Here is a 15,017-nt window from a genome sequence, read left to right on the forward strand (position 1 = left end):
TCATTTTGTTTTGAGTTCATATTTTTCCTTTTGTCATCTCTTAAGTATATATTTTAATAGTATAAAATAATTTGATATTTTCTTTCTTTAAATTTATGTCATTTATTTTCATTCATCAGCGTTTCAATATGAACGAACCAGATTGCTTAATGGAAGAATTTTCTTCTCCTCAAAATCATTTTCTCTAGTCCTGTATGGTAGAGTAAAATTACCAGTGAGTGTAGACTTGTATTCTCATGTGTTCACGGTAAAATAAAATACAGAATTTGGGATTGCTGGTTCACAAATACTATATAGCTTCAAGGGGAGTAAAAAATATTGCCATTGTTTGAAAACAGAATAGAAGTCTATCCTCTTTATGGCAAAGATTAGTGGCCTCAGGTGAGTTCAATATAAATGTAACAAAACAGTAACAGCTGAAGCTTCCTCTGGATTCAGTTCACCTTACGCTTATTGAGAGTTCTTGTCGCATACCTGCCCCAAAGGCCAGTGACTCATATGTAAGGAAAGAGAACCTGAAATCTCACATTTAGAAATGTGTCTCCTTTGAAAGTCTTGGGCTATGAAAGTGGTTATTTTCCTGTCAGATTAATGACTTTTCCATGACAATTTCTCAGGTTGTGGGGGAATACTTCATTCAGATAATGGTACAATCAGATCCCCTCACTGGCCTCAGAATTTTCCTGAGAACAGCAGATGTTCCTGGACGGTCATTACTCACGAAAGCAAACAGTTGGAGATCATCTTTGACAACAACTTCCTAATCCCCAGCAGTGATGGACAGTGTCAGACCAGCTTTGTGAAGGTGAGTGCGCTTGTTTATTTAATTGGAGCTGAGCTGGTTTCGTGAGCATAAACACTTAGACCAGAAATGACTCATTGCCCTCAAAGTAAGAAAAGGGCATTTTTCTTGCTTGGATTTCTTGAATAAAAAATGTGAGAAATCTCAATTATTAGGAGTTAAAATGTGAACCACAACACACATATTGCCCTGTGACTTTTCATTTGTTAGTGTGTAGGCAAAGTAACTTAATTAAGGAGATTGTTTTCTGGCCTTATTAAATTGTCATGCACACTTAGGGTTCTTTCTGTGGAAACTGAAGAGAGAAGGCCAGATTTTTTTTGTTGTTTCCTTCCTTCCTTCCTTCCTTTCTTTTTTCTTTTCTAGTAGATCTTCAAGGACAAAATGAATGTAAGGCCCCATTACAGGCAACATTTAAAGTATGCTATGAAAATTACAGAAGGCTAGAGATGTGGTTAGTGCCAGCCTCCACAGTGGGCCTCAAGAGCCTGCAAGCTGAAAAGAACGTTTTACTCATGTAAAATTATGGCAATGGGGCAGTCAGTAAGGCTCTTTTTCTCCTTTATCTCTAATCTTTCCTATCTCTTTCCTATCTCTATCTTTCCGCCTTTTAGTGGAAAAGACATTGGCCTTAAGTTCACATTGCCTGGACTCCATTCATATCTCTTGCATTTACCACCTGCATATTCCTCTGTGAGCTAATTGAATATTTGGATTTAATTTCTCAACCATAAAATAAAGAGAACAATTTGTCCTTTGGTAGGACTGTTTTAGCCATTAGAGGTAATATGATATAATAACGCAAATAGTGCTCAGTATTTGGAATGTGAAACCACCTAATGAATAGTAGTGGCATTTTACTGTTGATGTTATTATTTTATATCATCTTTCAAATTATGTTTTATATCTAACTGATCTATGCTTACTGGTTAAATAAAAATCCCATACTTTTATAAAATATGTGTATAACAGAACACATCTAATACAACTTTTCTTAATTGCTTTTCTCATAAAGCAAATGAACTTTCTCATGGACTGAGTAAACTTCAAATGTATAGATATATACAAAGCCTTGCAAGTTCATCAGTTGTACAAATGGAATCTGAGAAGTTATTTAGGCCCATTTCTCCTCTTGATCAAGTGGAAATCCCTCTGACATCTGGCAAAGCCAACACCACTGGCAGGTGGGATCCATTTGGAGCCCTGCCCAAACTAAATGGCCTGGGAATCCCTCTTCCCCTGCCAGGCCTGAGCCTCCTGATTCTGCCAGGAGACACTGAAGAGGGCAGAACCAATAAGAGGGACCAGCTCCAGCAAGCAGCCCTTAACCTCACACCTTATACAAAAATTAACTCAAAATAGACCACACCCTAAAATGTAAGATATGTAGCTATATGCTTTTAGGGGGAAAAAAACAGCCTAAAGCTGTCAAAACCTAGAGATAGGTGAACATTTCTTAGACTAAACATCTAAGAATGATGTAGAAAAAGAAGAATTGACAAACCTTACTTCATCAAAATTAAAAATCTTTTGCTCTGTGAAAGCCTGTGTGAAGAGGATGGAAAGGCGAGCCACAGACTAGGAGAAAAGATGAACAAACCACCTATCTGACAATAGACCACGATCTAGAATATATACAGAACAGTCAAACCCAACAGTAAAAATACAAAGAATCCAACTAGAATATGGGGAAAAGATTTGAACAGATGTTTCACCAAAGAGGATATATGGATGGTAAATAGACAATGGAAAGATGTTCAACATACTAGCCATTAGGAAAACTGAGACTTAAAACCACAATTAGAGATCACTACACACCTCTCAGAATTCCTAAAATAAAGAATAGTGACAAGACCAAATCCTGGCAAGGTTGTAGAGAAGCTGTATCACTTACTCGTTGCTAATGGGAATGTAAACAGCCACTCTGAAAATGGTTCAGCAGTTTCTTCCAAAACTAAATATGCACTTGCCATAAGATCCAGCAATTGCCCTCTTGGACATTTATCCCAGAGCAATGAAAATTATGTTGACGTAAAAACCCATCTACAAATATTGATAGCAACTTTATTTGTTAATAGCCCAAAATTGAATTCAGTGTACATGTCCTTCAACAGGTGAATGGTTAAACTAACTAGCACATAGCTACCAGGGAATGTAAGTCCTCAGTAAAAACAAACCAACCATTGACAGACCAACCATTTGGATAAATCACCAGGGAATCACGCCAAATGAAAACAGCCAATACCCAAAGGTTACATAGTCTCTTGTTCCATTTACGTAACATGTTTGAAATCACAATAGTTAGAAATGGAGGACAGCCATAGGTTAGGAAGATGGGGGTGTGGGAGTGAGTTGTGTATGATTATAAAGGGGCAACTCTAGGGACCCTTATGGTGTTGGGACTCTTCATCATCTTGAACATGGTGGTACATAACTAAATACACACACACACATGTGCAAGTACAAGTAAAACTGAGAAAGTGATTAAGATCGGTGGACTACATCAATGCCAACATTCTGGTTATGTTATTATACTATAATTTTGCAAGATGTCAATTTTGGGGGACACTGGGAAATGTGTACAAGGGATTTCTCTAGATGATACCTTACAACTGCATGTGAATCTGTAGGTATCTTAATAAGCAATAATTTTTTAAAAAAATTTAATAATAAAATACCATGTGCAGCCAGGCTAAATTATGCAAAACCTTAAGAAAAGTCAGAAAGCTTTTGACTTAATGACAGCTTCATGACATTCTATAGGTCCAATATGGTTTTGATGAGTCCTGGGTTATATAGGCAATGAAACGAGCTCTTGGCTGACAAGGCAGCAGTGAATATTGACTAACTCTTTACCATTATTATCATTACAACACTTAGGTTCCTGGGCCAAAAGGCAGGATGTCAGATCCATAATTAAAGACTTCAGGAAAGTATAAGCACTTGATCATTCTTGATCGTTCAAGTTCTTAATTAAAGCACTTGAGATTCTTTATGAAAAGTTTTAGCTGTCACTTTGCCTTTTTGGTAATGTAAAAATAGATATCTATCTCTCAGTAAGGCATATGTATAATTTTTAAAAATCTGAATAGAAAATTTCTGTAAACTATTTTCCTGGATAGTTAAGGTGGTGGTGGTGGGGGACTTAATGGGGATTTTATAGAAATTTGGAAGTGTGTGTTTCTTTCCTGACACTTTTTTGAATTTAGGTATTTGGCAGGATATCTGTGCCTTTGTTCCTTGTAGCTCCCATGACAGACCCCTCCTGTATCTAATAAATGACAAACATCATTCGACTTCAGTAATATAACTAAGAGCTGGATACTCAGTGTTTGAAAATCATTGGAAATGATACGGCTTTAAAGAACTGAGAAATAGTAAATCAGCACTATGAATCAGTGCTATCTCACACCTTTTCCGATGGACTGATCTGCCCACAGAAATGTTTTTAGTGGCTTGCTATTTTATTGCTTTCTTTGAGGAATATTCTTGAAGGTGATATGTTCAAATGAGTAATTTAATAGAATTTGATGTGAAGAAATGTTGAATAGTCAAGTAAGACTAGGCCAAACCCATTTAATCTTCTTGGGCTAGATAATTCTCAGGGGTGGGGATGGAGCTTGTCCTGTGCATTATAGGATGTTCAGAGTTTCCTTGGCCGCTACCCACTACACGCCACCCCACACACCAGATACTGCCATCAAAAATGCCTCAGACATTGCCAAATGTCCCCTGGGGAAGGCACAATTGCTCCTGGTTGAGACTCACTCAGCTAGGTGGGTCTTCCCTGATTAAACCTGTTGAATGGTCTCTTTTCCCCAGTAATGTGTATGTGTTACATACTCTCAATATTTTCCTTGAGTGACTCCACATTTTAGATGCCGTGATCTCGTGCCTGAATGACTGCAAAATTCTCCTGGCTGATCTCCCGGCATCCTCTCTTCCTTCTATTTTCCACGTTGTAATGATTTCCAAAAACCAAGTGTCCTAGAGCCCTAAGTTTTCCAGTGGCCCCTCGCCATTTTAGGACAGTGGTCAGATCTCCAACATGCTCCGAGGCTCACAGGGACTCTGCAACCTCCTTCGCAACTGGCAACTTTAACTCAGTTCCACTCCATCCTTTTGCAGTAGCTGCGCCCCTTCCTGCCACAGGGGCCTCCTCAGGCAGGCACGCCCTCCCCAGACCAGGTCAAGCCCCCTGTTGTGTACTCTCAATAGCTCCAATACGGCTCCTTTCATAGTTGGAACTTTGCATTTAAATTTGTGATTCTGCGAGTAATATTTTTCTCTCTGGTTAGGCTGGTTAGGATTGGCTTGCTGTGGAATTCTAACGCTCACGGTTTATTCCTCAGCAACTGCTTTTCAAATGGGTTTATGAATTACTTCTTTTAAAGCGGCCGGACCAATTAAATGACAGCCTAATTCTAATTTGGGAGTTGCCAACCCAGTTTTTAGTAAATAGCACATCGTGGCCAAATCTCATCCTTTCTTCAAAATGAACACTGCCAGGAGGTCTTGTGTGATTTATTCCAATTCATGCTAATTACATATCTACTTGGAATTCATGTCCATTTTCCTCATGCTCTACAAGTAAGTTGATTTCCACGGGCTTCTTCTTGGTAAATGTTGTCCACTTACAACCCACAATGTGCCACCCACCCGGGGGACAAAGGGTGAGCCTCACATCGCTGCTTTCTGCCTCCCTTGACGCCTAGTAATCTTAGTTAGATCCGGCCAAGTAGGAGAAAGTAAGAGGAAAATGAGTGGTAGTTGATTTCTCTTCGAAATCACTGCCTAGTTACACAAAAATGAACACAGTCTCCTTGGAAGGGTCAAGAATGGGAGATGCTGTTAAAAAGCAGCTTAAACACACTAGTCTCAAAAGAAAATATTACCGATTTGCATGCGTTTTATTTACTATTGTGTTTAGGTCTATATACACCCGAGTTCTGTTATGTTCCAGCCTAAGCACATTAAGCTGTGGACAGGGGGAAACCTCAAGCATTAAGTCATGTTTATGGCTCTGCTAGGTGTGGGCAGGGACTGAGGAAGTCGACAAAGCCCTGTTAGCCACAAGCTGTGGGAACGTGGCTCCGGCTTCCATCCTCACACCAAGAAATGCGTTCACAGCTGTGTTCCAGTCTCAGGAAACCCCAGCTCAGGGCTTCTCTGCATCCTTTGTGAGCCGTAAGTAGCCCCCCAAAACAGACCGGGATGTCCTTGAGAGTGTGGGGCTCCCACAGGCAGGCTTGCAGCAGAGCGGGGGGGGGCTTCACCAAGGTTGACTGGAACCGGGGGTCCCCGGGGTGGGGGGAGAGTGGGGGCCGGTCACCTGATCCCGAGAGTACACCCTTCCTTCAAAAAGCAGTGAGAGTGGAACCGAATTCAATGGTAGGGCAATTGAGAGATGACGGAGAGGGCCTGAGTGCCACTGGTTGACATCTAAAACTAAGCCTAAAACCCGGAGTGGACAGTAGTTAGGCAGAAGCCCAAGAGGCTGCTAATTAGTAGATGATCAGCGTGCCTGGTGAGCAACACCTTGACTTCCCGCATTGAAATCACCGGGGTTTTCAGAACCCACCGATTGCTTGTCAGGTCTCGCTCGACCCACCTGAACTCCCAGTTTCCCCGGGTGGAGCCTTCCACCCAGACGATTCGCAAAGTTAGTAGACTTTAGGAGCCACTTTCTCCAGGATTTTCTCTTCCTTCTCCAGTTACTGCTCACAGACTAGATTCGTGGGAAATGTAGCAGGTTTCAAGTCTTAGAAGCAAAGATGGGTGCCTATTGGCTGCGTTCAGTCGAGTAGCCACTCATTTGCAAACTGCTGTTTAGGAAAAAGTCTAATGAAAGGAATTAGAGAGAGTGATGCAGTGAATTGGTATTTCAGGATGGAATGAAGGACAGGGTGGTGGAAAGGGAGGAAGGAAAGGCCAGCCCAGGCCTAATGCCAGGTCCTCCCTCGCTGGGTTCCTGTGCATGTGTATGTGTTCATAACTGCGTGTTCTGATACCAGTTTAGGAGGATACTGATATTTTCCTCTGTGATAGGTCAGGGAGCGATGTGGATTAACTAGGTAGTGGTTATATGAAAACAAATGTCATTTTAGTGGTAATGATGTGAAATGTTGGCGTTTGGGAGCTAATGGTCAAGAAAGAATTCTTGAGATATCTTCAGTGAAAAAAAGGTGGTTTTATTAAGGCAAGGAGACAGGACCCGTGCGCAGAAAGAGACGCACTGAGGTTGTGAGGAGTGACCAGTTATGTAATTGCAAGTTGGGAGGGGGTTAAGGAGAGCAGAAGTCTTTAAGGAATTTGGAAGCAAGGTTTCCAGGATCTTAAGGGGTCATTTACTACTGTCTAGTAAAACCTTAGTCATGAGACCCTTCAGATATGTATATCAGTGGGCCATATGCTTGGAGGATGATTGCTAATATATATCTTTGGGGATGGGGAGAGATAAAGGATGTTTCCAAATGGATTTTCATGTATTAAAGAAGACTTAACAGGATCCCGGAGGGCCAGCTAATGTCAAACTAAGGTTGTCTTTTGCCTCTAGCAAAGTATTAACATTGAGGCAGCTGAGTTCCTGGAGGAAGGTCATTCTGTCTCAAGCACTTGTCAGTGGGCTGCAAGTTGGAAGGAAGTTTCATTTTTTAGTACATTTCTTTTGCCTTTGTTCTCCACATCAGTAAGAGGATGATTCTCTATTTCTGACACCAGGGAATCATTCCTGTGAGAATTTGATAAGAGTTAGCATTAGTAAATTCAACACTTTTTAAAGCAGATATTGTTTTTATGGCCAGATTACAATACTAATGAAAATACATAGTTTAAAGCCATTAAGTGGCAGGCGCCGGCCTGGCTCAGTCAGTACAGCATGCAGCTCTTGATCTTGGGGTCCGATTTCAGGCCCCACATTGGGCATGGAGCCTACTTAAAAACAAAAACAAAAACCCATTAAGTGGTACTCATCAGAAACAAATCACTTCATCTGTTTTCTCTCTTTATCTACATGAACCATATTCAGTCTTTGCTCAGTTTTCCTTTCCATATTATCTTCAAATTAAGTGAGTGGCAATGAATTTGTGGTAAAATTTCTACTACTTAGCCCAAAACTCTGCAGCATATTCTAAAACATATAGAATGTCCTCATTTTGCATGTATATTTATTTTAAAATTAGAGCTCCATCCCCTTAGTTATTGTTTCTTCCATTTGGAGTAGCTCAGGGAATATGTCTCTAGAGGATTTGAGTCTTTCCCTCACTGATTGATAAGAAGATAATTACACTTGAGAACAATTGTTCTGATAATGCCTTTTTCTTCCCACATAGGATGTGGAGGTAATTTCACGAACCGTTCGGGTTACATCCTTTCTCCAAACTACCCAAAGCAATATGACAACAACATGAATTGCACCTACATCATAAAGGCTGATCCTTTGTCCCTGGTCTTCCTGACTTTTGTGTCTTTCCATTTGGAAGGTAAGTTTATTCTTATGTAAATTACAATTGATTCTTTTGTTTTGTTTTGTTTTAAGATTTATTTATCTGTGGGTGCCTGGGTGGCTCAGTTGGTTAAGCGACTGCCTTTGGCTCAGGTCATGATCCTGGAGTTTCCGGATCGAGTCCCACATCGGGCTCCCTGCTCGGCGGGGAGTCTGCTTCTCCCTCTGACCCTCTTCCCTTTCATGTGCTCTCTCTCTCTCTCTAATTCTCTCTCTCAAACAAATTTGTTTATTTGAATTAGAGAGAGAGCGTGAGCAGGAGGGAGGAGAGGAGAGAGAATCTCAAAGACCCCACACTGGGCACACATCCTGACGTGGGGCTCGGTCTCACGACCCTGAGATCATGACCCGAGCTGAAATCAAGAGTCGGATGCTCAATGGACTGTGCCACCCAGGCACTCCTACAATTGATTCTTAATGAATGAATGAGTGATAAATGAGGCAGAGGTAGTGTAAAAATCACCATTTGAAGGATGTATTTAAAATGTCACAATATTTTTGATGTACATTTGATTAAAATTTCATCCAATTAAAAACATGTCAATATCATCCAAATAAAAACACATGTACCATTCTACATATTCCATCCAGAAATGAGAAAGTAACGTCAGCACTTTAAGACACAAGCATCATGTAAACTGCTTAAAGAAAAAAAGTCTGGAAGGTATTACATGTTAATAATTGTTTTTAATGTATTCATTTGTGCTTTGTGCATACACACACACCCACATGCATGTACACACCAAATACTAACTAGCAAGAGAAACTATCTTACTGAGTCAAAGTAGGTGCTCAATAAATGTTGGAAGAGTGAATAAATGATTATAATTAATAAATGTTTGCACTCTGTTTGATTCAATACTATCATGGGACCCCTTTCATCTCCTTTCTGTCTTTGATCTTCAACAATCCCATAGGGATTGTGAACTCCCTAACCACAAGTACTCCTTTGGGTTCACTCCACAGCTCCAGGAAATAGGCTGTTGGCAAAGGGGACAGTAGGCCTGTTTATTTGGGCTGGCTCTGGGCACAATAGACACAACTTTTGTTTTGTAGTTGCTGGGACACAATTTAGAAAAATGATCTCTTCAAGAAGATGGGTATTTTTAACCATTCAGTCATATTAATATTTTTTACAAATTAACTTTCCATTTCTAAATTACACTTAGTCTGTAAACTTGTCAAGCTACCTCTGCATAATCAAAATTTCTTTCTGTTTGGGTTGGTTTCCCTTGCCAGTGAAAAGTTAGTTAGGAAAATGTCCTACAATATTCAGCATTCAGGAAATTTATGTTTCATGAAAATAAGAATGACATGTCAGCACTCATACATTGATAAATTATACAAAGCCTCTCTCACGTCTTCCTTTTTCTATGACCTCCTTTTCCTACATTTCTACAAGTTGTAAATTTTGGCACATGTGTTTGCTAGAATGCCAAGTATGAATTGATGTATGTCACTGTAAAAATGGAACATTAAGTAAAATATATCTTTTCAGCTTTTGCTAGCACAAAATCCCAGTAATATAAAAATGCATTCACAATATATAAAGTTTTAGGGGAAGGTAAAACAGTTTATCTAAAATGACCCAATGTTGTATTTAAGAATAACATATGCATAAGACTATTAAGCAGTACTTTAAGAATTGTTACCACTGTACATAGATTTATAAGGGATATGTATTTTTATACCTCTTCTATTATCTTTTTAATCAGGGAAAAGTTATTTTAATAACAGGAAGAAAGCATGTGGCTTGGATTGTGCATTTGTTCTCATTAAATTGCATAAACACAAGAATGTCATATGTCAATATCATTTAGACTAAAAAAGGAGACGTTGGTAAATATACTATATAACATAGCTACAAAAAACATTGCCAATATCAGTGGTGTATGTATTATTACAAAGGAACCTATACTGACCCCAAACAGTAGCTCCTGAGTTCAGTTGACCAGGTGGGATTAAGGGGCAAGCATACTCTGGAACACTGGGTGTGGCGAGTGGTGGGGGAGAGCACAGCATTTTAGGATGGGTTTTGACACCAGGTCAGCCATGTACTAGTCATGTGACTGTGCAAATTAATCTTTCACAATCACTTTAATTTTTTAAAATACGAAATAGTAGTTATAGTAGTTATAAAAGTCAGATCATGCTTGTAGAAGCCTATTCTGTGAACTATCATTCATCAGAGTGCCCACTGTTTTGCTATTTTTGCTGCCACCAGTCAGGATCTCCAGACACACCCTTACTTATGTTGCCTGTGAACAGGTGCTTGGTTTTTCCAGATTAAGTTATTGGCTAACCCTCACTCAATTGAAGAGTTGATTTTTTTTTATAAGATGATAGCCTTCTGATAATGTCTTGTGACATTTCCAGTGTTATAGGTACTCAGCATGTTTAAGTGAGTAATTTCTGGCTATAGATTAATTGGATTACGATGATTCTCGAAAAGGACAACAGTAATCAGATTTATCTTATAATTAGATTCTTATCACTAATCAGACCAATGCTGATGTTCATTAAATACCATTAACAAACTAGGGATTTATTTGCTGCAGTAAAAATAACCTTCTGCCCCTTCTAATGTGAGCCTGAGGAATTCATGTTCAGGATATTGTAATAAGACTGAAAATTGCTCCCAAGAAAAACTCGGTTTTTTTGCAGGAGCCTTGGCCTTTCTAGCTTCCCTAGGCCATACGAACTATTTCTAAAAGACTCTCTCCACATGGCATTTCTGAGCCGAGCATGCCAACAGAGCCAGCGTCGACCTTGGCAGAGATGAGTTCTAGATCTGTTCTTTTCGTGAGCCATTAGCACGAAAGGTAGATCTGGCAATAAAAAGATGGGCTATCCCCCACTACAGAATACAATGGGAACATAGACTTGTTCATACATTGTGTCTCCCAAACACTAACAACTGGTTAGGAAAGGTTTTACTAGTCAGGCCACCATACTGATTATTCGACTACAGGCTGGTGTTTTCACCATGGGAAGATTACTGAGGTTCAGTGACCTACATTCCACTAAAGTAAGTTGCTCTGAAAGTATGTTATGATATTTTTTGTTGGCCTGAGTTTCTCATCATTATTATTCCAATGCTAGTCATTGTATGAACGAACTATGGACTTCTCATCTTTTCTACATTTTCACTAATGAAGTATAAAAATTCCAGTGAAATCAATCAAAAGTCATGGAAGAAATTTCCATTTGAGCATTTACAAGGCAACTTTTAAAATTTTTATTCTGGATGTCATCTCCAGATTGAAATGGCTCTTGGTATTCTTAAAAGTGGCTTCACAATTTCTAAAATAGAATAGAGAATTAACAAATTTAAAATGTTTCTTTTGGTCAAAAATGAAACACCAGAAACAGACAGAAGCTAACTACAAAGCATAAGAGAGAAACTGTCAATGTTTGTACTTATTTTGGAATCAGAGGTTATTAAATAAATACTTATTTAATTTTCCCAAATATTGAATAGTTGAAAAGTGTATTTTTGTGTTTTCATTATTCATGTGCCCAAGTAGATGCCTTGAAGTTGCTGGGAAGATTATAGGCCATTTATTTTTATTGTTTACTTTATAGATAAACCACTTAGCAGATGAGGTACCCTATGGCAAGTGATTGCCTTCTCTATCTCGATTCTTCTGTCATTAAAATTCAGTTATACCATTGATTCATCTTGGTGACAGTGAAAAGTTTAGAAATTCTTAACTAAAAAATCCTACATCTAGGCAAATTCTAAACTCAGTTTCTCTCAGATCCAGAGTATCTCTTGATAAGAATTGAGTAGTAGAGTAGCACCTTGGCACAGACAGTGGACAGAAACGGACAAATGCTTTTGCTCACTGTCCTCTAGAGATGGCCTCAGAAGCTCCCAAGAAAAATAGGGCTAGATTAACAGAGCAGCCAGAGGGGAAGTCCTTGGTAATATTCGCCTGACTTTTAAAAAATTTACTCAGAAGTCCTGGTTTAGAGGTTATACCTACTATAAAGCTATTATAGCTGGAAAAGAAAAGAAAATTCAGCTTTAGAATTTTCCTTTTGCTCTTTTCCCCACCAAGAATGAGGTTTTGTCAGTTGTCTTAGTTTACATTCCCCCTACCATGAAATCTGTTTTTTTTTTTTTAATGGCATTACCTAGCTACTTACCATTTCTTCTCTTTGCTTTACTTAACTGTTTGTAAAGAAATAAGAATGTAGGCACATTTCACAATTTATTATTTTAGAAAGCATCGGGCAGTGCTGCTTTTGAAATAGTTCCTATTGATGATTTATTTATTCAAATTGGTCAAGCACTAGAGGAGACAGTTTAGTTATGTGGATTCCTCGCTTGCCTGTGTTATGAGACTTTGGTCTGCACAGCCTCTGGAGCTTAGTTCTACACTGGCACAGTCTTCCCCATCCCAGTCAGTCATTCCTCCATTGAGCAATCCAGTCTCCAAGCTACTGTTAATTAGGCATTGCTGCCCCCTAATTCCTGTACCTCTCCCTAGAGCCCTTCGCTGCTTTACTGAAAAGACTTTATCTTATCTACACTATTAAAATGTTCCAACCCAAATGATTTCCCCCTATCTCTTAGTCCTCTCTGATATCTCTGCCTCTCTATCTATGGCTCTAGAGAAAAATTGTACTCTGAACCTAAATTTGACAAGTTTATATTATTTGCTGAGTTACTCATTCTTGGTTTCCTTTCAGTTCTAAGTTCTTAGAATCGTGATGGAATTCAGAATTGAACATTGCTCTGTAATAAAGACTAGAGGAATATGATAAAAATTATATTTCAGTACACTAGATAGAGCCTTACCCATTTCAAACAATAAACATCTCTTAAAGTTTTTTAGAAGGATGGAAAATAATCATAAAAACAAATCCGGAGGGTAGCTTCATACCTCAGAGATTTCAGTGGTAAATATACATCAAATTACTTACTGAAGATAGAATTAAGAATGACTGGAGTTCCTTTTCTCATGACATGGGCTCTAGTCCAAGGAGAATGTATCATTCAGTCTCAGGTTGCTTCTCTTCCTGACAGGTTCTCATATGTCTAATAGCTATTACCTCTCTGCCATAAACTCAACTTTAATATTTATCTCCATCCTTGAAGAACTTTTTCAAATCTTGACTAAGTTCTTTTTTCTCCCTAGAAGGCAATCATGCTAGTTGCATTTAATTATATTCTACTTGAGAGTTTTGTGTATATTTTGATCATGTATTCAATTGGTTCCCCCTACGATTATGGAAAAGTGTTTAATATCATTATTTTCTGATGACTCTGGTCTTTGTCACCAAGTATCTTGTCATTGAAGAATCACGCTGATCTCTTTGTGATGTGATAAACAGAGCTTGAGAAAAAGATATATATGTGTGAATTACTTTATGCCTGCTGACATAGTTATATTGCATATTACCTTGTTTATGCTAAACTTTGATTCTTAGACTTCAGATAATTTTATGGTCTTAGACTTCAGGTAATTTTACAAATTCTGATATTATGTAATACTTGACTTTTTATGGACAAAATCTGGAAGGACATCCTACTTTAAAGAAATGACTGTTGGAAAGGGTATAGGAATGTCTTAATCCATCAAGCAACTTGCCAAATATCATAACATTCACAATTTATTGAGTCAGGCTTTGTGAATGAGCAGATCATTTTGATTGGTGTAGTGATTTGATACTCTCTTGCTATATACAACAAAAAAAGAGAGAGAGAGAGATAAAATCCCCTCTCAACTTCTTCTGCCTCTCCCCGCCCAACTTCCTTATTGTTGAATACGGATCTTTTGTGAACACTTAATGAGTTTTGGTTGTGTTGATATAGATATACCACTGCTATCTCATGATCTTTCTAGAACTGGACTAGTTCCTTTAATTAATATTTTGGAAACATGATCAAGTATATGACACACTTTACCTTATGGTTCACAACCTTTCCATAATTTCCTAAGAAAACCACCACTGTGATAGTCTATGTCATTATGTCAACAACTTAAAAACTAACTCTCTAATACTTAATGGATATCTGCATAGCAAACCATTTGATCAAAGTGGAACCAAGCTTTTTATCTAGCATCAGCAATATTTCCTTTTATTCTGTGATTTTGCTGTTACAATTTTATATTATTGTTACTAGCTAAAGATATTTTTATGGCTAATGCATAATATTTTTTGATTCTCAGACTCACTTACCCTGAATTTTTTAAAATTCCAGTAAAACTTTTGTTGTCTAGAGGACAAGTTCAGAGATTATAATTAAGGTACATAATTTGACAGAATCCAAACCATGAATCTGAGTTTAATGTATTTCTTTTCTGTCCTATTTTGCCAACAACTATTGCTTCTGTTTATATGGTATGGTCATTGAAGGTAAGTGTTTCACATTTGTAACTTGGAGATTCATGCCCAATTAGAAGCATTTCTATTCCAGGATTTTCAAAATGAAGAAATTCTTTGAGGTGAATTTCATGAGTATATCTTGAATTGATACTTAAGATTTATGTTGGATAGAAACTTAGCTAAGGGGGCGCCTGGGTGGCTCAATCGGTTGAGCATCTGCCTTCGGCTCAGGTCTTGATCCCGGGGTCCTGGGATCGAGTCCCGCATCGGGCTCCCTGCTCAGCGGGAAGCCTGCTTCTCCCTCTCCCTCTGCTGCTCCCCCTGCTTGTGTTCCCTCTCTCGCTGTCTCTCTCTCTGTCAAAAAATAAATAA

At 38.6% G+C, this 15,017-nt stretch overlaps 1 protein-coding gene across 1 annotated transcript in view; it reads left to right on the forward strand.

The window, feature by feature from the left end:
• The window catches only part of CUBN (cubilin), a 265,132-nt gene that overhangs the window by 201,536 nt on the left and 48,579 nt on the right, over positions 1-15,017 (forward strand). Inside the window, exons 54-56 of the mRNA XM_027595548.2 lie at positions 618-805; positions 5,833-5,989; positions 8,134-8,283. Of these exons, the coding sequence (XP_027451349.2) occupies positions 618-805; positions 5,833-5,989; positions 8,134-8,283 (495 nt within the window). The remainder of the gene's footprint in view (positions 1-617; positions 806-5,832; positions 5,990-8,133; positions 8,284-15,017) is intronic.

Source organism: Zalophus californianus, chromosome 9 (genome assembly GCF_009762305.2).
Source record: "Zalophus californianus isolate mZalCal1 chromosome 9, mZalCal1.pri.v2, whole genome shotgun sequence".
Classification (NCBI taxonomy): domain Eukaryota; kingdom Metazoa; phylum Chordata; class Mammalia; order Carnivora; family Otariidae; genus Zalophus; species Zalophus californianus.